This window comes from Oryzias latipes, chromosome 12 (assembly GCF_053564925.1).
Source record: "Oryzias latipes strain Hd-rR chromosome 12, Olatipes_Hd-rR_3.1".
Taxonomy (NCBI): domain Eukaryota; kingdom Metazoa; phylum Chordata; class Actinopteri; order Beloniformes; family Adrianichthyidae; genus Oryzias; species Oryzias latipes.
In genome coordinates this window covers 31,060,036-31,085,962 of record NC_136248.1, presented here as the reverse complement: position 1 = coordinate 31,085,962, position 25,927 = coordinate 31,060,036, and the positions used below count along the sequence as shown (strand labels likewise).

General features: G+C 44.8%; 1 protein-coding gene across 4 annotated transcripts; it reads right to left on the bottom strand.

Annotated features, from left to right (window-relative positions):
* Window positions 1-439: 439 nt before the first annotated feature.
* On the bottom strand, window positions 440-21,280 carry hapln1b (hyaluronan and proteoglycan link protein 1b). Of its 4 annotated transcripts, none has more exons than XM_023960801.2 (6): window positions 21,044-21,280; window positions 8,740-8,874; window positions 4,723-4,886; window positions 4,433-4,631; window positions 2,652-2,954; window positions 440-2,418 (listed from the first exon to the last, which is right to left on the bottom strand). In XM_023960801.2, the coding sequence occupies exons 2-6, from the start codon at window positions 8,843-8,845 to the stop codon at window positions 2,129-2,131; spliced, it is 1,062 nt and encodes a 353-aa protein (XP_023816569.1). In that variant the 5' UTR covers window positions 8,846-8,874; window positions 21,044-21,280; the 3' UTR covers window positions 440-2,128. The 4 variants fall into 4 exon arrangements, with proteins under 4 accessions (XP_023816569.1, XP_023816571.1, XP_078812224.1 ...); XM_023960803.2 differs by having other exon boundaries at window positions 4,723-4,883; window positions 21,044-21,206; XM_078956098.1 differs by lacking the exon at window positions 21,044-21,280 and adding an exon at window positions 9,194-9,218.
* Between the last annotated feature and the right edge of the window lie 4,647 nt (window positions 21,281-25,927).

Below are 25,927 nucleotides of genomic sequence, written 5' to 3'. Positions count from 1 at the left end.
TCCTTTTCTAGCAGGCTGTGGTTGATCAACATGTGGAGGTGCTTGAGCAGTGAGCTCTAAGGCCGGACAGCACGTCTAGCCGGCTGCTGCAGAGTCGTGTTGAAGTGTGCATGCATTCCTCAGACCTGACCTCTGTTCAAGATCAGTCACAAGAAGGTTTTTCTCTGGGATTTGGTTTAACGCTTCCTCTATAGACCGTATTTATCTGATCTTCTTGGAGAATGACACCTGTTGGAAAAATTGTAATTTTGGTTAGGTCATAACCAATTTTTTTTATTAACTCTCCTTAAAGATTTTTAACACTGACAAAGAAGAAAAAGATGCATCTGAACAGGTAATTTATTTACCCGGCTGCTAAGCACAGTATAAACGTAAATACTGGTTTTCTATTTTGGTTTCTTTATATCGACAAACACAATGAAACAGAGAAAAGAAATACTTTTGTTTTGTTGTTTTTTTGGTTTTATTTATTTAAGGGGAATTTTGAAATGCCAAAAAGTACATGGATCCAGTTCAGAACCCCAAATGAGTTTTTCTTCCTACAATTTAACTTTTTCTGCAGCTCCAATCTGTTTTTATTTTCTATGGAGCCCTGTAGATTTTAAACAAGGACAACAACACTTTTCATTTTTTTGCTCTAACTTAAAGCCAACTTTTCACTCTAATGTATGAATTGTGAGTTACAGAATCATAAAACTGAAAAAATGAACACATTTTTCATTCATTTTGTGTTAGCCAGGCATTAAAGTAGCTTTATGGCAACCTGGCTCAATTTATTCTACGGTTAAGATTACATTATTTGCATTTAAAAAAACAAATCAGTTTTTTTTTACTTTACAATAATTCATATTTTTTTCTATCTATTCTACCCAAGCTAGACGTGCTCTGAAACCCAAGCCAAGCAGATACACAGCCACAGATTTCATTGTAGAAGTGATTTAATAGAGAATTGGTGAGTTTTTTTTATTCATGCTTTTTTATTTTCTGCCGCTTGGTATATTTTCTCACTTTTTAGATGTTGATTGTAAGTTACTTTGTCGCTACTCTAAGGCCAAATCTGAATTCCTCCCCTACCCCTCTGGCTCCTCCCTTTTGCTCCAATCGAAGGGGCATTTGAAGCTGTAGTGGTATCCCAAAGTTTTTTTTTTTTACGGAGGAGCTTTAGTGACTTATGGCTGGCTAACCCTCCACCAGTAGGGTGATCTGTGGCGTGGAGAAGTTTACATTTAAATGCAAGTATTGAGTCTTTATTTTAGCATGACTTTTTAACGTTATAAAATGATGTTGTTGTGTATTTTTAGAGCGCTAGCAGCTAACCCTAACTCAGCGGGAGATGATGTCATTGAGCGGTAGTAACATCCGGAATTGAAGACCCTATTTCTTTCCATGTCTCTCCACTTGGAGGGAAAAATGTAGGGATAGGGAGAAGCCGTAGAGGTTGGGAAGCAATTCGGATTCGGCCTAATTGTGTTTAATGCAACTAAAATAATCTTGGATATTTTCATCTAAAAGACAAAATAAAGAGTCCATCTTTCCAAAACATATGAAAACACAAATGCATTAACAGTAATACATGTTCTAGATAACCACTTCCTACAGAAAAGACGTACACTTCCTGTTTCTAGTTCACTTTGCTGTGACTCTTATGTTTGGTCCAAAAGACTTGTACAAAAACATCAAATACTGGACTGTAGGTGAAGTACAAAGTACCAGTTGGAGCACCTTGTTCAGATCGGACAGCGAGGAATGGCGAAGCAAACAAACTTTAGGCGTGTATTCTAAGCACAACAAGTGGCCAAAGTTTTATCCAACAGTCAGGTATGAGCCGTTCACAGTTTTCTAGTCCATTTCTGGATGTCAGGATCGCTGTGGTTATGACAAACCCTCTACAAGGCTTTGATTAAATAATGATATGGGTGTAAACTGTCCTTCAAGAGGATCATGTCCCAGATTAAAAAACGACATGAGTCAGCTGGCATCATTTTTCTATGAACTAAAGCATCACAGTTGGATTGGACGTGTCAGTTCCTCTTTTTTTCTGTTGTTTCAGCTCCCCTGGTGTGTTCCTTAGATGTGTTGTGCATGCTTGTGAACTGTATGCAGCTGCTTGCAGAAAGCTCTGTGTCCCTCAGTTGTTGCCCTTGAAGCAGTAGACTCCGTACAGCTTGTGCTTCTTGTCAGGGAAGCCGTGAAACCTCACCGCCGCTTCTGTGGGACTGCAGCGCCTCCGGGGGCGGGAAATCGGATAACGTACACTACCGTCTGCCAACCAGCCTGCGTCGCAGCGGTCGTAACCCAGCAACTTCCAGGCAGCAAACATCTGGCCAACCTTGGCAATCTGAGCGCCATCTTTTTGACAAGCTCTCACTGCTTCATCGTAGGTCAGCTTGGATGGATGGATCAGGTAGTAGAAGCGACCTGAAGAGTAGGAAAGGAAAGGAGGCTGATGGGAACTAAAATGCTTTCTTGAGCCAAGAAGATTTAAGAAATTGCGTGACAGTCATCCTGTGTGTCTAACTCGAGTTTCTCAATTGAAACTCTGTAAGATCAGGTCTAGACATGCAAAGATTTCCACACCCTTTGGGTCCAACAAACCCAAAGGGTGTAAAGCCTGCCCCCTTCTTAAATGGGGTAAATGGTTTGGTCCTTACCTTTGTGGTAGGAGGTGAAGCAGAAGACATCGTAGTGGCCCTTGTCCTTGTCTCTTAGACCATAGTTACGGATGCCAGGGGTCGTGTCTTTGCCCCCACAGGGTTCCCTGGGGGTGGTGATGGGATACTGCACAGTGCCATCACTCAGCCAGCCAGCATTACACCAGTCCATGCCCCCCCGCCATGCGTCATACAGCTGGTCGAAGGATGCCACGACGGCGTCTTGATCTCGGCACGCCCGCTCTGCGTCGTAGAAGTTGAGGTTGTAGCGACCCAACCGTGGAAAGTAAGGGAAGATAACACCTGCAGGCAGGGGGTGGAAGCAGAGAAGAGCTATGAAGAATCAGCTTCTGCCCTGAGACGAGCCCATCCTCTGAGCCAAAGCTGAGACCAAAGTGTCCTCGGGCAAGACACGCAACCCCACGTTGTCCTGGATGTCACAGGTTGAGGCTAGAGTAAGACAGCGGTTCTGCAAGTGTATCAATACCTAGCCCAATGAGTCAGGAAGGTGTGGTTGTGGAAGTGAAATGTTTTGCACTGATTTTTCGTTTTCTTTTCTTTTTGGAAGTTTGCCCCCCAAGAGGAATAAAGACTAGCAGCAGCAAGACAGAGTTTATGTGTGTGAATGAAAGGAACCCAAGTGAAAGACTGAGGTTACAGGTAGAAGAGTGCAGAAAGAAGGTTGAGGATTTGAAGGATCTAGAGTCAACAGTCCAGAGGAATGGAGAGTGTGAGTGCATGCAGAGCGGAGAAAAGTGATAGAGTTACAGCTCAAATGAAAGGGAAAGGTATAGAAAACTGTGGTGAGAGCATCCATGTTGTTGGGCCTAGAGACTGTGAATCTATTGGTAGAAGAATGCTGAGTCTAGAGCTGCAAGGCAAGAGGTCTAGACTCTAGAGGAAGACCAAAGAGGAGGTTTCTGGATGCAGTGCAGGAAGACATGAAGGTAGCTGGTGTTAGAGAATAGGATGCAGAAGACAGGGTTAGATGGAGGAAGCTGATTTGCTGTGTCGACCCCTGAAGGAAAAAGCTGAAAGGAACAGAAGAAGAAAAAGACAGGATCCGAGTAACTTAATGGAAGTTAATTTTGTAATTCTGCTTTCATTGCATGTAAAATTACGTTTTTACTTTTTTGTTAGTTTGCAAATTACAGTAATATACATTTTCTTTAACTGGACATTTCTTTAACTGGACACTGGCTTCATTCTTCATTTTTTTGACCCCAGTAAATGGTCTACGCCATTCAGAGTGTCACACGTAAGGGGGTAGACAGCTGGTTCCAATTGCAGCAGGTTTATTGGCTCAGCTAAAAGTCAACAAAGCTAAATCCGAATCAGGCAGGCAGGGGTCAAAAACGAGCATGGGAGCATCAGAGAAGAAACAGGAATAGTCAGGATCCAGGAGAGATTCGGGACAGAAGGAAGGCAAACAGAGTCAGAGACAATACAGGGTCAGGAAATCAGAAGATAAGATACAGATAAAACGCTCGGTAATGCAGGCAGAGTGGCACAAACAATACTTCACACTGAGTGAGCCTCAGTACAGTGCTTAAGTATGCTGTGATAAAAAAAAAAAAAGGTATGCCGTGAGTGATTGCAAATGAAAGTCAGGTGTGTGGCATGTGCACTGGGGGTTGTGGGAGATGTAGTTCATTCAGTACTCCGGAAATGGTTCCCGCCGGTGACCAGAGGGGTAGAGGAAGTTCTGACTACTGACATGCTGCACATCCGCAATTTTACTCCTCCTCGTGTGTTTTATGGTCTGTTCTTACAAGTCTTACCTTCAAGGTCCAGGGAAACCACCACCGTTCCATCCTCCAGCCCATCAATGACTTCACACTTATATTTCCCATAATCCTCCAGGGTAATGTCTGTGATGACCAGGGAACATTCCATCGGAGAGGAGCTTTGAAGGTGCACCCGTCCATGGTAACTCCCAAAACTCTTTTTATTGTAATCCATAGCAACAAAGACGTCCTCCTACAAGAGGGTGAAGGCAGGAAAAGAACAGTTTTAGAATATTTACCGTAAGCTTAGCACATTTCAGATTCTGAAAGATGTAACTGGATACTTCTTTTAGGTAGTCAGAGGTTAGTTTGGTCCATTTAATCCTCATCTTGCGACTGGGTGCCAGTGATTGGTCCCTCTGGATCTTGCAGGGTAGAGTCACGTTTCCGCCTCTCCTTGAAACCACCTTGGATTGTTCTGCCACCAATGTGAGGCGAGGGCCATCTTCTGAAAAACAAAGATGGAATCTGTGAAAGAACTGCAGCTTCAAACATTTCTAGAGCCCACAGGTCTCGCCTTCAGGTCAGAACCTGCTGATTCGAGACAACTGGACCTGACACCGCTACAGCACACGTGTTGTCCTGGTCCTACTGGCCCAGCACTCACAATATCCATAACAATCTGGACCTGAGAGCAGATGTTCCTTCTATCCAGTAGGTGGCAGTATTACCTTATTTTTGTTTGTTTACCCTCCACCAAAAAAAGATTGAAAAGGAAATGAAAAAGAAGGAGATAAAGAAGGAAAGATCTTCTAGAGCTCAGAGTGTATCCCTTAATTTTTCTATGGTCTGTCTTTAGAGCACATCATTTGGTTCCACACCCAGATGCTTTCATGGATTCATAAGACAGGTTAAGTTCAATTTTGGAAAATCATTCCCACCTCTACGGCGCCAGAGTCCTCTGAACCGATATCTGAACCACCTTTCACCTTTGGCCCAGCCTCAGCACGCTTAATCAGGTTCAAGCACAGACAAACCAACAGACTATGGGTCCGGCGTGAACCCAGAATCCGTGTCAGGGACTTTGCCTCCTTCAAACCCACTTCTCGGAAAAGCTCTGTTAGCTAAAATGTTTTTGTTTAGCATTTCTTGTTTTTTTTGCTCATGTCCAGGTTTCAGAAATGATTTTGTCTGTAAATATGGAAGACTGGTGTTTGCTGGCCTTTGTGTTCGGTGTGAAAGCAAACCAAAGAGTCACGTAACTTTAGAGGATACGGATTTAAGGAGTAGGATAAAAACGCTTGGAGCGCCTCTCAGGCAGTGATGCCACAAGCAAGCCGCCGTTAAAACTGTGTGAAGCTTCCAGGGGGTTCAGCCATGAAACACCACGGTGGTATCACAGGTTCCTTGTGTTGTCATCAGGGCTTGAATGAGATGCTGAGATATCCTTCTAGAGAAGTGCTACTCCACCAACTGAGTGAAGTCTTAAACCCAACTGGGTTCTCACATTATGACATCACAAAATGAGGAACCGCCCCTTCCAGGAAGAGTTTGCACTGCCAGTTCTGCCCCAGGCTAATACACACACACACTTTCTCAGTGGAGCTAGTGGTGATCGACTAAACACTTTCCTTTTCTATCCACAATGTGCACATCCATCTTTGCAAAAGTTCGGATATTGTTTGTTTTCGTGGGCGAAACGCCGACACGCGGCCGAGACCGACGCTAGGATGACGTCATGAAATGGGCGGCACCCACAAGGAGCGAAAGGCGGAGCCTCAGAGATCGAGTCATCTTACTTCCGCGTAGGAAAATGAGCTGTGAAAATAACTTAATATTTCATCAAATGTATAATTTTTTAGTGTGCCAAAGGTAATATATTATCATATTTATGGATATAGTTTACTCTGAAAGGCTTAAGAAAAGCAGGATATACCCTTTAGTTAGGATTCTTGTTAAAATTTATTCCAGTTTGGCGGGCCAGATTTTAATAATGCAAATGGCCCCTGGGTCGTAGTTTGGCCACCCCTGGACTGGAGTGTGGCGTACGGACACTGTGCGATACCATCACGCGTGTCTCATAAGTCTGTGTAACTTCAGGTAAGACTGTTTTGGAACTTTAGGTTGAGGTGGGAAGTTTTTGTGAATTCACTCAGGTTTGGTTTAGTCTTTTAGTGTTTGAGTTTGAAAAGGTTTGTTGGTTGAGGGTCACGTTCTCTGTGAGAACCGACAGAATTCTGGGTGTTTGGAAGTATGCCTCATTGTTTTCAGAACCACACGGCTTCTCTCGTACGACAACCTTTTGGGACCTCGCTCGGAATGGAGATTCTCAGTAACAGAAACATTGACTTCTGTTTAGAAGATTTGGACTTTATTCTTCATAGCTTCAATTTCTTTCTTGTTACGGCTGCACTAACGTTCCATTGTGGAATGTTAGGACATAATGTTATCTTTCTGTCCCTCATCTCTTTTTGCTCGTCTCGGTGGAAGTTCTTTGCGGTTTGTGGTTATTTTCTGGTCGAGTTTGTCGTCTAGTTTGTGGTGGCCGACGAAGCTGCTTCTTTTGAGCGGTCCACAGTTGGGGAGCGTGGTGGAGCGGCCAGTCTGTCAGGAGGATGGTACCACAGACGATTCTTCTGCTGGCTTGGCTCGTCTTCCCTCCAGCTGCTGTGTAAGCACGCGTCCAGGTTGAGCCCAGCGGCTAATGGCCCATCGATCCGTTGTTCGGAGCTGATGGGCCGTTTCAGGGGGGAGTTTTTAATTTCTTTGAACTAATTCTTCTCCTGAGGATGAGGGTCTGCAGCTGCTGTCATGGTTTTCCTGTTTGTTTTCTCTGATCCGCGAGGTCTCACGTGTAAACCTGCAAAGCCATCTTCTGTTGGTTATCTTGGTTAAAAATGGCTGCTTTTAGTTAAGTCCCCCAAAACGGTTTTTGCATCTTGTCTAAAACACGTTTGAAGAAGCTTTATTCAAACCAAGCCTTAGAACATCCATTGGATTCTGTTTTTGTTTCGGTTCCTTTTGGACCATTTTATTGTGTTTACATTTACGTCTGATGAAAAATATTTCAAATAAATTTACTGGACTTCGTTTCGACTGCTGGAGATGAAATGGTTTTTGAAAGAACAGTAGAAAAGTGAGGTTTTGTTCTTCTTTCATGTAGAAATCACAGTTTAACATATTTTTGAAGGTATTACTGAAGTAGTTCAAGTTTAAAGCAGTTGTTTGTTTTCATGGGTTAGTATTTTAAACCGCTTTTAAAGATAATTACGTCAGGGATAATGCGCCCGACCAGGTGTCCATCGTCACGAATTAACGGATGAAGTGGAAGCCTGAGCCATCCCACGCGGAGCGGAGGGCCGTTGCTCTCGCAGACTATTTGATGCGTGATGCAGCTCGTTGTCATGGTAACGGCTGATCCGGCAAAGCGATATATCTATGCTGATGATCATGATGTGTTAAATAAAGCATCAGCTCAGAGAGAAAGTTCAGCTCTTACCGCTTGTTTTTGTCCAGAATATGAAGATAAAGGTTATTTTAAAGATTCCAGCGGAGTGATACAGAACATTTAGGCTATGTGACCGGAACTCCTTTTTTATGTATGCATTATCCCTGTGGATTATTACTTTTTAATCTGCACCTGGCAACCAATCACCCGGACCATGGGATAAGAACATTTAAGTGATTAATTATCCAGCTATTACTGTATTCAGATATTAAATATTAAAGTTAAGCTCTTAAATATTTCATTTAGTTTATACATTATAATCTTTCAATCAGATAAAACACAGTTTTGGACATTTCATTGATATTTGTAGGAGTTACTTCTTATTTTATTCTTGATTAAACAAAATCCATTTGAAAATGTTTCCTCGTTATTTTAAATGACTGTTTTCTTTGATCAGGTAAAAATCAAAGAGCAGAAGCATCTTCAGGAGACTCCCAGACTATCAATGAGGCTTTTAACCCTGGATAATCCAACAACATCTTTCTCCTTGGCTTTTAGAGTTCCTTTAAACTTTTTTTTTACTTCATTTTGAACCAAAACAGCAGCCAAAGGAAAATAATTTGACCCCGTGGGTTCTCCGGGGTTAAAGTCATTACGACGGCCTCATGCTAGAAGAACCGAGGAACGCTCAGTCATGTTCATGGAAATGTGGAAAGCTTTTCCTCAGTGATGTTTAATGCTCCTCCATGCAGCTTCTGATTGGTCCGCACCGCCGTTCTCCCGCCTGAGCAGTTGTTTGACATCTTTCCAGCAGGATGGAAATGAATGAGGAAGGAGAAACCCTCCAGAGTCAGGGTCACCAACAGAACACAGCAAGATCTCCGCTGATTCGGGAGCGCAGAGGGCAGCTCACCTGTGACATAGATGGTTCTGGAGAACTCCAGGTCCGGGTACAGAACGTCTAAAGCATTCTCTGCCACGCTGACTGAGACCAAAGCACAGATGAGCGCAGGAATCATCTCGGCTCACCACGGCGGGGCTCCGATCGCTGCAGAGACACACCACACATGCAGGGAGGGGTTATCGTCCGGGACATGCAGCTGAAAGTATCCCTGCAGTCGCACCGTGCAGCTGCATTTCCATCTGCAGTGCTGCCCCCCCCCCCCCCCCCCCCCCCCCCCCGGAGGACGCTGTCATTACCACTGGAGTGCACGGCGCCGCCTGCCTTCCACTCTGAACGTGTTCCACGCAAACACAGAGGACGGGGAAACCAAAGTTGACTCAGCACATGAAGAACCCCTCACCCCCACCCCCATGCACAGGCAGGATGTGCCCTCCCCCCCCCAAAAAAAGAAAAAAAAACTAACCAGAATTGTGTACGTACTGTGCAGTGTCACGTTCCCTCCAGCACCTCTCAACTTTACAGACAGAGCGGCGGTCTGCAGCGTCACCCCCCCCCACACACACACACACACACTCTGTCTCTGTGAGGACAGAAAGGAAACAGCCCCCCCCCATCCTGGGCTTCATCCCAGCAAAGCAAAGCAGGCCTTATCAGTGGATACGGATGCAGAACACGGGACCTTCATGTCTGAGCTTGACCTCTCTGGAACTCGACCCTTACGTGTTGTAGACGTATTCACTCTGACGTGTCTCCGCAGGACGACCACAGGAAAAAGAAGAGCCCCTCTACGGGCCCAGCAGTGGACAACCTTGAAACTCCGTCCGGGTCACCCGGGACCCACACCTGCAGACGGCCAGTGTTCAGACGGAGAGCTGGAAGTGTTCATAGCTTCGAGAGCATTTTAAATTCTAACTGTCTGAAGAACATACATGCAGATGTAGACCAACCAGCTGACTGAGATGGAAACACACTTTTTGGAATTTCTGTTTTATCTCGTAAAAAAGTCAAACTCTCTTTTTAATCTTTAACTGTTTACTTTTATTACAAAAGTTAAAGTTTAGAAAATGTTTTTGTTGTTATACTAAAAATGTATTTTTTAACTAATTTCAGTTCATTGGCTTTCTATCAAGTATTGACATGAAACGATGTTTATAGAGTAATTAAGTTACTTTTTAATTACTAAGTACTTGATTTACTAGATTACTTTTTAGATCAAGCAGTGCTTAACGAATTGTTTTTAAGTAATGTTCCTATAACACATCTACTTCTGATGCACCCCCCCGTAGTCTTCATCGACTTCGTCCCAAACTGCTGATGCTCTTCCTCGTTTGCCAGGAGGAGTCAGCAGAATAAGTGCAGCACGCATCACTTGTTACCCCTCCCTCCATGAAAACGATTAACACAACAAGGGGGGTGGCAGAGCGACTGCATCACTGTGTGTGTGTGTGTGGGGGGGGGGGGGGGTTCTCTTTCCTTATGAGAAAGGTGACATCCTTTAGTCCGTGTACATGACAGGGCGGAACAGGAACATGTGATGAGACCACATGAAGATGGGGGGGGGGGGCAGAAGCAGCAGAAATGATGCAGAGGACTGAAGTTTCAGCTCCATGAGCAGTTGGTGACTTTAGTGAGTTTCAGCCTCGTTCTGAGATTCAGCCGATTTGATGCAGAGCGCCTTACGGAGCCCTGGACATGACGTACAAGAAAAGGTTTTTTAAATTATTCCCGCAAATTAAAAATTTGTATCAGCAAATTAGAATTTTGTGCTAATAACTTGTAATTTTGTGCAAACACTTTTGCATTTTGTGTGAACACATTAGCATTTTGTGTGTACAAATTAGCATTTGGCGCACACAAAATGAGCATTTGGCGCAAACAAAGTTAGCATTTTGTGCAGAAAAATTTGTACTTCATGCACACAAATAGTATATTGTGGGAACAAATTATAAAATACTGTAGCGACCTGGGGGTTAGCCCCGCCTTCAGCCCATAAGACTAATGGGAAGTGGGGAATCTTGATGTGAAAACCATGAGTGAGAGGGCTGGGAACACAAGTGATCCCCATGCTGTTAGGCTGTTCGTGGTGTGTTGCCTGTTTCTTCCTCTCTGAGACTGTCCGGGGTCGTGTGGCGTATGGAGCACAGACAGCTCTCCACAGACAGACAACTCCAACTGCATTTCGTTGCCTTGTACCTACATGTGCAGTGACAATAAAGTTGAATCTAATTTAATCTAATCTAAAACTTAGCCAGTTAATCAGCAGCTTGGCTCTTGCTTCCCCGCAAAAGTGACGTACCAGCTGGGTCGTTACAATACTATATTATTTTGTGCAAACAAATGAGCTTTGTGCACACAATTAGGATTTTTTGGTCACAAATTAGCATTAAGTGGACACGAATTAACCTTTTGTGCACACAAATTACCATTCTGTGCAAATAATTAGTATTCTGTGATTAAAACTAGTATTCTGTGAGCACAAATTAGTGGTAGGAATTGAAGATACTAAATAGTCTAATACTAATAGTAATTTGTCCACACAAAATGCTAACAAAACAGTATGTTTTTTATTTTATTGGTTCAGGTTATTTAGACCACCTGAGCTCAAACGATGGAACAAGGGGACACTTCCACTAACAGCGTAAATGCAAAAACGAAACGTCTGATTGGGAGTTCTGGCTCATCACTGTAGGCTGGTTCTAGCCCAGATATGGAGATGGAGATAACACTGACATCATCGCCCCGCCTCCCCTCTAGAAATGCTTATGCAAATTGAATAATGCGACAATGTTCGCAGGGTGGATGTGAAAATGAAAATCCCCTCTTTGCATTTTCATTTTAATTATGACACAGAATACACGTTTTTAAGTAAAAAATAAAATCATTTTGAAGTATTGACTTTTATTTTTAATTATGCTACAGAATTGCTTCCGTACTTAAAGTGCGCATTAGTCTTTTAACATCCACTGAGTCATTTCCTGCGTTCAGCAGACCGTAACGGTGGGAACGTTCCTCTGCTTCCACCTGTGTGGATGGTAAACAAGGCCAGGTGTGTGTCTGTGTCTTCCTCGTCTGTCCTCACATAGAATGAAGGTTCTGCTCCTCCTCCTCCTCCAGGACTGTTTTACAGCCCTTCCTCACCTGCTTCCAGGTGGATTAATAAAAAAATAACCCATCCATATATGTTTTTATAAAAATTGCATTTAGTCCCTTCTACAAATTTAAATGAAAAAAAAAAACAGAGAAAGGCGCCATTTTTTTTTTTAACTTGTCCTGTCCAACAGCTAGGCAGGCAGATGAGAGCTGAGGGCCTCTTGTGTTGGACATATTTTACTTTAACAAGAGGGGTTATTAATCTTCAGACAAACCAAAGGTATGTCTGAATAAACCCCTTTTGTAATTGAGGCCAAACTTTATTAATTTCAATCATGTTTGAAAATCTTTGGTGTTGGACCGGACGGAAAAGGAAAGAGGGGAAGAAGAGAGAGGGACGTTAGAGAGAGGGGGGGGGGGGGGGTAGGAGGGTGATAATAGGAGGGGAAGGGGGGTAAGACCATGAAGCAGCATAGAGCAACAAGTTTACTGGTTGTTTATCATTATGGTAAGGTTCAAATGTAGTACAAAAAGGGCGGGGCCTGTTCACACACACACTCAAATGTTATCAACACACCTGCTAGCTGCAAAAATGTCCACCTGTCGACATGTACACAAAACAGATAGTGTTCACACACGCATACTTATGCCTTAAAACCAACTAGTGTGAAATATTTCATTCATTCAATCATGCAAACTATTATTGCAAAGGTGAGCTAACACCTGTGCTCAGGTGAGTGTTTATGTTCGAAAAGGCGCCATTTTTAAAAACATTTTTTTATGAATTTGTGACGTGCAACTCTCAACTTTTTTGCCTCTTCTGTTTCTTTAAATCTGGGGAATTTTGAATTTCTGTAAAGAAAACAAATGTGAAATATATTATATTGCAATATTTACTCCAATGTCTTTTAATAATGTGTGCATTTTTAACCCTTGTGCTATCCTAGGCACTTTGACATTGGGAGTTGGGTCATCTAGACCCACTAGACAGTGCTCTGAACCTTTTTTCTTCAATGATTTGTGATCTTCACTGGTGTCCATGGATTACATGAAATCTTTCCACCTTTATCCACCTTTGTCATGGTAGGGAGAACACGTCAATGGAAGGGGGGGGGTCATCTAAGATAGCACAACGGTTAAAGTGAAGAACAGTCTCTCAGACTCAGTCAGACTCAGATGAGAGATTCTGATTGACCTGATCCACCTGATCCAGGTAATTAAGTGCAAGCAGAGCAGGTCCAGCTGGAAAACGGGGTCGGGTTCTGGTTTAACGGTCCGTTCCGTCCAGGCAACATAAGATAGAGTCACTTAATGACCTCAAGACTTAATTTTAGCCTCCAGACGTTTATAACGTCAGTGAAAAGTGTTTACCCTTCAGGTCAAACGAGCTGGGAGTGAAGTCATGTGTTGTCCCACAGCGAGCAGCGGGACCCCTCCCCGACCCGACAGCTGGAACTTTGTTAAGTAACCATTCTGAGAAGGAGCCGGCGCCAATGCAAGCATTTACACACAATCAGCCTCTGCGTGGTGGAAGAGACTCTGAAAGGACCTGTGTGTTCACGTGTGTGTGTGTGTGTGTGTGTGTGTGAGGCACCAAAGCAAACATCAGACCTGACATCCGCCAATGAAACGCCTTTTCGCCAACATCAGGCTCCTTTGTCGGGTCGACCACTGGAGGCTGGTTTCAGAAATGTCCCAGCGATTTATTTTAAAAATGGAGTCAAACAGCTTTTTGTGTCTTCAGATTTAATTCATTACTACTATTTTAAACCAGCTGTTTTTATTTAACTACATACATGTCTAGGCGCGTGGTGTTATGTTTATCAGGCGGGTCGACAAAAAAGCAAACAAACTTGAATTTACTTTTTCCCGCCCTTTTATGGAATGATCCATGCAGGAAATGTCTGCTGACGACAAACCGAGTTGAAGGTCTTCAGGTTTGTTTCATTTTGACGCTTTATTGATTCAATTGTTCCCATTTTTGTTTGAGCAGTAAAGGAATCGACAAAAAGGTCCTCCGACGGACAGGCGACCTGTGACCTCCACCTTCACCCGACAGTAGTTGGGGATAGGCTCCAGCAGCCCTGCTGTGATCCCTATCGGGATACCGCGGGCTTTTCCCACACTTGCATTTGTAGGCAGCTTCATCGGTTTCTGTGGTCGAGCAGGTAGACAGTAAAGCGGTTCTCTCGTTGGGTAAGCTCTTATTTTGAAACATCAGCAGCCCCCGTCTGCAGAAACATGAAGGAACCGGTTTGTATCTGACGTTTCCAGTCACGTTTATTAAATTAACGCCCTTTTTGGTTCTTCTGAATAATTTAAAACAAGACAAATATTGGAAGTTTACAGTTCTGTTTCTTTTAGCCAAAGGAAATTTAAAACCGAGCCCCTCATTAAGAGCAAAACTTGGAGCTGGATCTCGTTTCTCTTTTTGTCCTCTTCTCACAAATTTCACCACTTTTAGTATTTTTCTTTATCTTAAAAGCCAAATGATTTTCTCTGTTCACCAACGTGTTACTGAATCCTTTCCCACAGAGTCGCAGTGAAACTAATTGAACGTCTAAATATGTCTTTGGGTTTCCTGCTGCTGTCCAAACATCTGTGGCTTCTGCACGGCAGCTTGTGGCTGCGCTCCGGCCTCGCAAAGCCCAGCTTTTCTGTTTCCTGTTTACCTCCGCCGGGAGGAAAACTGAGGCAGGTTGGTGTCAGTCAGTGTTTGGCAGCTGAGAAGCAGCGATTCCAGGATTCAGGTTTAACGAGGAAAGAACGAGTCTATTAAAGTGGAGCATCAGGATCTGGGCTGTAGTTTATTCTGTCCAGCCAAACGTAAAACAATCCTTTCACTGACGATAAACACTCTCAGAGCCTCAGAGGCCTTTTTAACCCCTGCAGAGGTTCTTCTTTTAAAAGTTGAAGTTTCCGAGTTTCGTGTCGAGATTTTGTGCGATTTGCTCGGATGCGGAAGTCAGATGCTTCTGACGGGCGGACTCGCTCTCAGGCACCAAAAGGTCAGAGTTCGGCTCAGGTCAGAGGTGACTCCCACCTGACCTGCAGGTCACACAGGAGCTTCCGGCTCTCAACAAGCTTTGAAAGCAGTTTTCTCACTCATTTTGGTTTGTTAAGGAAAAAACGCAAACCGTGCCAAACTGTGGATTTGTTTCTTCTTCTTTTACTTTATCACCTCACCTCAGCCTTCCAAATGAAAGCTTTTGTTTTGGTAGTCTTGCCTCCTCTCGGCGCTGCCTGCTTCCTTCTTAGTCCCAGCGAGGATGTCTGCATTTTGATAGCAGGACTCGTCACAAAGACGGCTCGCTGAACTAGCAGAAGAGCTTTTCCCCACAAGCGGTTTGGAGATGACCTCATCTGAGGGGAGGCGCGAGGGCCTCCGACCCCGTGTGGAGCGGCTCCTCAGGCCCGGGGAGAAACGCCAGGAGCTCCAGAGACCCACATGTGGCTTCCATCGCTGTGTCTCTGCGTCGACGTCTGACATGCTGCAGAGCGGCTCACACCACCGCGGGACCAAAAAAAGGCCTTATCTGGACGCACGGATGACGTCACACGCCGTCCTCACCTCATCGCTTTGTTTGGCTGAAACTCTGGCGCAGAGCCGACCAAACCCCCTGCAGATGGTTGGAATGGGGCGGAGCTAGAAGCTCGTTGCCCGCTAAAGCGTATTTTCTATGTCACAAATACGATCTTTTGTCAAACGGCTCCTGATTCACAACGATTTGAATGAAGAAATCCTCTGAGATGCTGTTTTAATCTTCATTTTCTTTATAAATGTCCTCCATCGTCAGAAAAATGCCACGGGAGCACAGCTGACTTGCTCCCGCCATCAGCAGCTGCTGCAGTGCAGACGCCGTCTCCATCTTTGAGAGCACAAAGCACTCTGGGAGATGTTCGGCTGCTGTGCGGCTGGATTGGGAAGCTGCTTGTCAGAGGTTTTGTTTTTTCCTGACCTGCGAGGCATTCAAGCGGGGGGATGCCGCTGAGTCGGCGCTGCTTCCTGCTGGTTTGACCCCCACTTTTCTGGTTTGAGCGCAAACTGAACAGTGGAGACAAAAGCTGTTTCCAGCCACTTCCATAAAAACAAACGTACAGTCAGTACAAGTTTCATTAAAATAACTTCTACATTTGCGGTCATTTTTCAATAACATCACTGTAAAACACAACTAAATGTTAATTTACTTTGTATAAAAGACGTGAATCGAAAATTCTTTTATTTTGAAAAGTCTTAGTGACTTTTCAGCTAGTTTCTTACTTTGAATTCATCGTCATCATCATTCTAACCACGGCTGAGCCCCTGCTGCCTTAGCGGGCTCTGATCCCCCGGGCGGGAACCAGGCGCCGTGGCAGGGCGGCGGGGGTCAGAGGGGGCGTCTCCGTCTCCGACCCAGGCCTCAGTACCGCCCCTGGAAGCCGGAGTGATCCTCCGCTGGGGACCCAGCGAGCAGCAGTGACAGATGGACCGGAGGATGTTCAATTGGCCGTTCTGCATGTCAATCACGATTATTCGCTGACGGAATTTTAAAAAAATACTTTCTTTTTCTGGTTATCTATCTTTGACGGCCCGCGATGGACCTAATGATGGTGTAAGCGCCAAAGCGGCGAGACTCAGGGTTCCTCATTAGCTTTTGCGGACAATCATCCACTTCCTTTTTCCAGGACATTTGCAAAATGAAAATAACTGGAGCCAGATCAGTTCGCCGGGTGACCACTAGTTGGGTTGTAACACAATTACGTCTCCATTTACTCCCAACAAACAGTCCCACTTTACAGCAGAGGCAAACATAGGGGCAGTTTCCCTCCAACCTGCAGCAGTGTGTGCGTGTGTGTGTGTGTGTGTGTGTGTGTGTGTGTGTGTGTGTGTGTAGGGGTAGCTACAGAAAAGGCGTGGTCTTTAGACTGACACGTGACAGTTTTGTGTTTCTCACATTCAGAAAGTGTGATGCCATGAACCCTGATCCTCACAGCTGGAATGCTGACATTTCTGAAGTGTCCGTTTTTCCTTTACCTGGATAAACCTTCTAGTTAAATTGGATGAATGGACCGGTTTAGACGTGCAGAGATCTGCTGACGGATCCACGGGGAAAACAATGATCCGAGAAAGAGACACAACAGAGTCTGCTTGTTGGTTCTTCCCGAGATTCTGGAGCAAGAACAAATACTGGGGAGGTTGTAAATCTTCTCATTGTTTGCAGGAAGGCTGGAAGCTCAGCCCTTCTGGACCCCACAGGTGGATGGAGAGTCAGTGCAGGTAAAGACCCACTCCCACAAAAAATTGTGTTTTTAGCATGTTCTTCTGGCATTTTTCCGACGAGGGCATAAATAAGGAGAATTAGGATTAAAACAGATTTTTTCTCTATTCATATGGTGAGTAAGGAGCAGATGAAAAAAATGCTGTTAGCTCCGCCCCTTTCTGATGCATCTTTAGAGACAAATAGATCCACGAACGTCTGTGTTTTCCTCGTCTGAGCTGGAATCTGGATCTGAACTGTACGGATGGATAGCTATGATGTTGCTGCCATTTTTGTTGATCCACTGATGTTAGGTTGGTGGTGTGAGGGGCTGTAAACAAAGAGCTCTCAGCAACAGAGAGGGGAAGGGGGGCACCAACAGTTCCGCTCGGTGATTTTTTAATAAACTCCTGCCCTACTGCAAAAAAACTAAGTCCTTGGTTTTGGCCAAAAACGGCATCATCATAATGAAAAGACCTCTGATAGCACTTTGAAAATAGATCAAAAGATGATCGGAGTGGGATTTTCAGACTGGACTTCAGGAAGATTTAGTTCCCAAAGAGGTTTGGGGTCACAGAGGTTGATGCTGTGGCTTAGGTTTGGCAGACAAATGATAGATGAAGAAAAGTCTCCAGGTTTGCTGATGATCAAATGTCTTTTTTCACAATGAAGCTGAGAACATCTGGACATCAAGGGACGGTGCTCAAAGACGGGGAAGCGTCAGAGATCCCGGATTTGGCGTCTCGATTTAAAAGGCCTCTATCCTGCTTTTTTTTTAGCCTTTCAGAGTAAACTATTTCCACATATATGATAATATATTACCTTTGGTACACTAAAGAAAACTTTTAAATGAAATATGAGTTATTTTCACAGCTCATTTTCCCACCAGGAAGCAAGAGAACTCGATCTCTGAGGCTCCGCCTTTCTCTCCTTGTGGGTGCCGCCCATTTCACGACGTCATCCTAGAGTCAGCGTTTCTCCCACAAACTAAACAACATCTGAACTTTTGCAAAGACGTATTTTCATACCGTGCATAGAAAATAAAAGCGTTTAGCCAATCACCGCTAGCTCCACAGAGAAAGTGGGGGTTTGTTAGCCTGGGGGCGGAGCTGGCAGTGCAGACTCTTCCTGGAAGGGGCGGTTCCTCACTTTGTGATGTCACAATGTGACCCACTGGTTTTCCTGGGTTGGGAGGGGCTGGTGCTCAGAGGAATACTCAGAAATGAACGGATCAAAATACAGTTTTGGGTGTTTTCTGGTAAGGAATTAACGTTATAATACACTTAAAAGCTCAAACGTTGATTTTGCGTGACATAGACCCCTTTAATGTGTTGTGACTGACAGACTGTGGGCGACTCCGTCCAGCAGATGGCAGAGGTGAGTCGTTTTCCAAAGCAAACAATGAGCCAAACATTCAACCTGGTTTAAGGTGTTGTTTCCTGGTTTCCACAGACACACCCACTGAGCTACACCCCCCTTTTCATTCGCCTGCACACACTGTAAGTGTTTGAGTTATGGGTGGGTGCAGGGGCGAGGGTGGGGTCCAGCACACAGAGAGGGGTTGTAGAGGGGGGGTTTTGCACTCAGCCCCTCTGCTCTCAGCCTTAAATCTCTTTGCCTCTTTCTTCACAGCCGTGGTCGACCACAGCTATGACAAGTCTCACAAAAATGACGGCGAGCTTGTGACGCCTCAGCCTGAGGAACCCCCCTCCCCCTCCCCCAGTCCTTTAAGTGAAAGTGAGTCTGATGACGATCGTTATGTTTCCTCAAACAGCCGACCAGGCGGGACGTCATGGTTCAGAAATTAAAAATCAATGAGGAAGGATGGATGAGGTTAAACCCCCCCCACCCCCAGAAACTTAGAGTGAATGAAAGCCTCCATAGTTTTGCCGTGGAGGTAATCATCATTAGTGACCATCAGGAGCTGAGAGGCTGTGACGTCAGGAGCTGGAAAAAGATCAACACTCATGTTTGTTGTGATTTCCTAATGGAGCGAAGCGGCCACCGCCGCCACCGCCGCCACTGCCGCCACTGCCGCCACCGCCGCCACTGCCGCCACCGCCGCAAATCCATCCCACAATCCCCGAGTCTGCACAACCTGCCCTTTACAGCACCTTCCTCTTTAAAACTATTTCATCACTTTTTATCCGCTCATTATGAACACTTTCAGCAATAGATAATGTCTTGTTCAACCTGACTGGAACTGACAATTTATAAAGGCCAAGGCTGGACGCTGACCCACTGGGACACTGAGCAGGTCTTTAAGTCTGCTGAGGTTCGTCTGTGTGTTTCATTGGGCTGAGAAGATTCTAAAAGCATCAAAACGTCCTGGTTTTCTGCTTTGACTCCAAATGTTTCACAAAAGAGGAGCGGAAATATGAAAATGAGAATAAAGTCAACAATATACGACGAGAACAACCTCTAATTATAAGAAAATACAAAGAATTTTACATGATTAAAATCACAGAATTTCGATTTTTTTAAGAATAAAACGATGAAATAAGGCAATTATTTACAAGAATAAAGTTATGAAATAAATGAGAAAAAAGATTTAAAATGTTAAAAGAATTTTATGAGGAAAAAAAACATACGATCACAAAAAAATTAATTTTAGTTTAAATTTAGGAAAAAAGAACAATTTTTAAACAATTTACAAGAATAGAACTGTAGTTGTTCATTTTTGCTTTAAAAGTTGTAATTTTACAAAAAAAAGGAATTTTCTGAGAGACAAAGGATTATGTTTAACTTTTAAAATGTTTCAACAAAGACAATCCAGTTTGTTTCTGTTGCAGACAAAATATAGAAATCAGGGTATTTGGGGGGGGGGGTGTGCTTTACAACTTTATTTGAGAAAAAGTAGGACTTTTTCCTTATAAAATCACAACTTTTAAATGAGGCACGATGACTTTAGTCTCATAAATTGACTTTTTTTTCCCTCACAATTTTACAACGTTAATTTCTTAAAATTTTGGATTTTTTTTCCTTAACTTTTGATGACTTTATTCTTTTGTGTTTTTTACTCTTATGGTTCTTCTAACCCACCGTCATGCAGGAACGATCATTTTCAGAGAAATACTTTGAAGCTTCTGCTGGTTTCTGTTTGGTTTAATGTATTCAGTTAAGTTTGGTTTGAAGGTTTTGCTTTTTAAATCCTCTAAGAACTACAATTCCCAGAGCCCCGCCCATTTTAACTGAAGATCCCAAAGAGAGTCTATCCAGTAGCATGGAGTGGTTGGAGATGTTCACTTTTAGAAATCTTCTCTGCAGAAGACACGCTTGTTAATAGAGATATTTTATCTTTAAATCGTTTTTTTAATAGTTTTCATCATCGCCCCCTACTGGACAAACCTGATATGATTGGAAGAGCAGTCTCTGCGATTTCGGTGTAGTTAATAACAATTCTGGCATATTTTGTCTTTAAAGGAATAATAATAAAGTTGGTGTAATGGAAACCCTTCTCCCCCCAGGAAGGTCTTCTGTAGTAAATGGACACCTTTGGAGTTTCCTCCAGAAGGTCCTGTTTCTGAGCTCCAGTTCCTGCGGTGATAAGATGATGGACAGCCCAAAGGAACGCTTTAACCCGGGTTATGTTCTGCACTACAGCCCCCCCCCCCCCCCCCCTTCCCGTCCAAGTACGAACGCAGCAGCCAAAGTTATGAAAAACTTCAGATTCAAACAGGCGGAAAGGCCGTTTGAAGTCCTCCTCCTCCATCAACCAGAAGGAGCGTCAGGAGGAGGTCGAGATGCTTGGCTCAGTCCTGAGTTAACTGTCGTTTTTGATTATCAGCATGCAGGCTCTTTGTTCTGACAGATCTGTGTCACTTTCTGCGTTTTCCTCCGTTTCAGCACAAACCTCCTAAAACTCCCGGGAATCTTTATTTATCTTTTTCTCCATTTTCTCGACAAAGAATCTTTTCTTCAAACTGTTTCTCCGTAAAGTCTTTAAAAAACTTCATCAGGCAGAGAGAAAAAGCAAAGCTTCTTACCTCGAGCTGCACTTTGCGGCTGGAAGTCAAACTCTGCGCGGTTCCAAGTCAACTGAGGCGCAGCAACGTCCGCGCGCGCAAATGAGCGGCGGCGGGCGGCGCGCGCGCGCCCCTGCGCCCTCCCCGGGTCCAATGGGGCTCCGGGGTGCTGCGATGTCACACGCAGGGGTGACAGAGGGGGAGGAGGGAGGAGAGTTTGGGATCAGATTAGCAGCACCTTCACGACTGTGGAACGAGGACAACCACGCTGCTCCTCAGCTCAGCGCGCAGGAGCGGGAGGAGGAACACCTGAGGAGCAGGAGGAGGGAGGAGGAACACCTGAGGAGCAGGAGGAGGGAGGAGGTACAACTGAGGAGCAGGAGGAGGGAGGAGGAACACCTGAGGAGCAGGAGGAGGGAGGAGGAACACCTGAGGAGCAGGAGGATGGAGGAGGTACACCTGAGGAGCAGGAGGATGGAGGAGGTACACCTGATGAGCAGGAGGAGGGAGGAGGAAGACCTGAGGAGCAGGAGGAGGGAGGAAGAAGACCTGAGGAGCAGGAGGATGGAGGAGGTACACCTGATGAGCAGGAGGAGGGAGGAGGAACACCTGAGGAGCAGGAGGATGGAGGAGGAACACCTGAGGATGGAGGAGGAGGGAGGAGGAACACCTGAGGAGCAGGAGGAGGGAGGAGGAACACCTGAGGAGCAGGAGGATGGAGGAGGAACACCTGAGGAGCAGGAGGAGGGAGGAAGAAGACCTGAGGAGCAGGAGGAGGGAGGAGGAACACCTGAGGAGCAGGAGGAGGGAGGAGGAACACCTGAGGAGCAGGAGGAGGGAGGAGGAACACCTGAGGAGCAGGAGGAGGGAGGAGGAACACCTGAGGAGCAGGAGGAGGGAGGAGGTACAACTGAGGAGCAGGAGGAGGGAGGAGGAAGACCTGAGGAGCAGGAGGAGGGAGGAAGAAGACCTGAGGAGCAGGAGGATGGAGGAGGTACACCTGATGAGCAGGAGGAGGGAGGAGGAACACCTGAGGAGCAGGAGGAGGGAGGAGGAACACCTGAGGAGCAGGAGGAGGGAGGAGGAACACCTGAGGAGCAGGAGGAGGGAGGAGGAACACCTGAGGAGCAGGAGGATGGAGGAGGAACACCTGAGGAATAAGAGGAGAGAGGAGGAGGGAAAAGGAACACATGAGGAGGAAGGACGGAGGAGGGACACCTGAGGGAGCTCCTGAGGGTTTGATAAGAAGAAGACATTAGAGACTGACTGAAAACAATGTCTGTCACCTGGTTCCTTCTGTGGACCTTAAAGGCCCGTACACACCGGGACGAATATTCGCCAGGCGTTACTCGCCAGCGTTTTTCGCCACGTTTTTTGTGTTCACACCCAGGCGATTTTCGCTGACGATGAGCCGAGTGAACATGCAATTTCATTCCCTGACATTAGATGGCGCTTAATGTAAACAGAAATACTCCTGTACACAAGGTGGCGCTGAGCAACTTTACGCTTCTTAAAGTCGCTTTTCACTCAGAAGAAGAGAGCAAGTATTTACGCGCTTGTCAGAATCAAACAAAGAAAACTTGAATATTTCAAGCATCAGTAGCTCCAACTGGTGCTTGGTTCGGGGATATTTTAGAATGTCCGTCATTATTTCTTCGCGGCTGTGTAGACGCTACTTGGCGTCTATCTTCTTCGCTGGTATGTGTGCTCAGAAAGGCAGTTTTGTGTTTGAGCGCCCCCAAGTGGTGTTTTACTGTAACTTCAGAAGCTCCAGACACGTGTGCAAAAGCGCCATTCTCATTGGTCGAATAGATTTCGACGCGAGGCGTCAAAAAAAAAAAAACGAACCCGAGGCGTTTTTTTTTTTTTTTTGACGCTTTGACGCGTGGCGTTTTTTCGCGTCGGTGTGCACACTCTCGTTGGTGCCCTTTGTTTAGTCACGAGGCGTTATTTTCGCCTGCGAAATTCGTCCCGGTGTGAACGGGCCTTAAGAGGTTCAACTTGTCTTTTATTTTAGAAGGTTCTAGTTCTCCTCTTCATCGCTCTCATCTTCATCCAGCATCATCGTCCAGCTCTGGAATCCCTGCATGAAGGCAGACTACTGAGCTTTAAAGCTACCGCCATAAACACGTGTAAATGCGCAAAAACGATAAGGCAGCAGCTGTGAGACACACAGGAAGCGCCCTCTAGTGCCTGATCTGTGTTACTACAATTTGACCAAAACAACAAATTCTTCTGCTATGTTCACACCGGACTTGGAACGGTGCGTTCAGGCGACCAGTTCCAAAGAAAAGTCCACGTAAACCTACTTATTGGGCTTTCGAGTTTCAAACTCTGGTGTTCACACGTAGCTATGCACATTTTTGAGACAACGCAGACTTGAAAGGTAAAGTAGACCAAACTTTGACCAATCAGGGACTCCGATTTAGTCATGACGTTTGGACGGCGTCCTCTTTAATTCACAGAATTGCCAAATGTTTGAAAATTGATCATGAAGGACAAATTAATAACTGCAATTTGGGCCAGACTGGAATTATTTGACTGCATATATCGAAACAGAGCTGTGAAAGAAAAGATTCTTGAGATTTGCCCCATTTCTACATCTTGCTCCAACCGTAGGTGGCAAATATGCGCTAGTAAACAGTAGAAGAAGAAGAAGCCCCTCCCTGCTTGTCCAGTGTGAACACATGCGCTCTCCCCGGTGTGAGCGAAGCATGAGGGCTCCTTTAGCATCAACAAACATTTACTCTGAAACTCTTCCTCTGGGGCAAACGTCCGGGTTCTTGGGGGTAAAGTTGACTCTGGTGGGTTTTAAGGTGTCGTCTCATCTGCTCTAATCTAAAACAGTTCTGGATAAACTACATTCTGTGGCAAAAGTTTCAAAACACAAGCATCTGGAAATGAATCCCTGCCCCCTCCTCTTTCCCTCCACGTCTTTCCATCCCATCCTTATCGGAGCATCCCCCCCTCCCCCCCCCGTCCCTGTCTTGAGCCCCCACATCTGTTGTTCTTTGGGTGGAAAGCCTCCTGTCAGCAGCAGGACCCTTCAAAGGAGAAGCCAGAGAGAGCCTGGAAGACTCAGAGGAACCGGGGGAACCGTCCCGGTTATCAGGCAAGTTTACATCAGAACTTTAAGCTGTCACTTTTGACGGATGGACTTCATTAACTTCTCCTCTGAAGACTCACTGGGGATTGTGTAATAGACTCGTTTCAGCGTTAATTATCCTAAACTCACACAAAAGGTTTTCATTAGTGCATATCTCTGAGGAGGGGGGGCGGAACCTGGAGTAAACAGAACATTCCCGTCACAGAAAAGGTTCCAGGTCCACTTCCACTCTCGTTTTCCACTCTAACCACTGACCTGTTAGGCCCGCCCCCTGCCAATCAAAGAGACACGCCCCTAATAATGCACAAATGGGAACTCCAATAAATCACCCCCCCCCCCCCCCCCCCCCCCATAATCCATGCAGACCATAATGACGATCAATGTTGAGTAAAAACACTTAGATCCTTCTGAGGAGGTTCTGATGAACTTCTGGGGAGGTTCTGATGAACTTCTGGGGAGGTTCTGATGAACTTCTGGGGAGGTTCTACAGCATCGGTTCAGTTGAAGGTTAAGAAATGATCTTTGGTCATGAAGTTTGTCAGGAATCTGTTTTAGAGTTAAAGCAAAAGCAGAACCGAAAACATTAGGATGTTCTTTGAACTATCACCTAACTTCCTTCCACGTCAGTCAGTCAGGAAGTTAGTTAGTTAATTAGTTACTTAGCTTGTTTTTTGGTTGGTTAGTTAGTCAGTTAGCTAATTAGTTAGTCAGTCAGTCAGTCAGTTAGTTAGCTAGTTTTTTGGTTGATTGTTGGTTGGTTAATCAGTGAGTTAGTTACTTTTGTGGTCGGTTTGTTAGTAAGTCAGTTAGTTGTTTGGTTAGTTAGTTTCTTGTTTAGTCAGTTCGTTAGTTGGTTAGTTCGTTGGTTAGTTGTTTGGGTGGTTAGTTAGTCAATCGGATAGTTAGTTCATTTTTTGGTTGGTTCGTTAGTAAGTCAGTTAGTCAGTTTGTTTGTTCATTGGTTGGCTTGTTTTTTTGTTTTTTTTGCTTGCTTTGTAGTGCGTCAGTCAGTTAATTAAGTTGTTTGTTATTTTGTTTCATAGTTAGTTCATTAGTTTATTTGCTCATTTTTTAAGAAGTTGATTCACGTGTTAAAGAGGAGAATTCCACTAAATTATCTTGAAGAGGAGAACATTTGCAGAATGGTGACTCCACAAAAACCTCTTAAGGAGGAGAACTCCACTAGAACGTTCAGAGGAAGACTCCTTACATCTGAGGGTTCTTTGACGTTCATACATGATTCCTCATAAATGATTCCTCAGCTTGTGGATCAGACTTTGGAGAACCTCGGGTTTCTCTGGACATTTTGACGCGTGTCAATGATGTAGTGACTCATAGAGGATCTAGAGCAGAGGTGGGCACTGAGGGCCGCAGTCCTGCATGTTTTCCAGCATACCCTGCTCTGGCATGTTCTGATTGGCTGTACACACCTGAACCAGGTAATCAGCCATGAGTAGGGCAAGAGTATCTGGAAATCATGCAGACACACCGGCCCTCGAGGCCTGGAATTGCCCACCCCTGATCTAGAGGATATTTTACACAATCTTAAGTCAAATATGGAATTTAAGGTTTTTAAAATTAGCCTAAACATGACATAAATTCATAATGAATGTAGTAAATAAACTATTTAAATAATGTGTTTTACCTCGTAGGTGTTTTGTTTATGTTATGATTCAGTAAAAAGTGAAATAAATGTACAAGTGAAGCTTTTCTCTGCTAAAAGATGTGTTGTTTTTTTTCCGGGTGTGTTAAGGCTGTGCGGCTCCGAGCACTCGCATACGTGTGCAGGCGGGCGGACA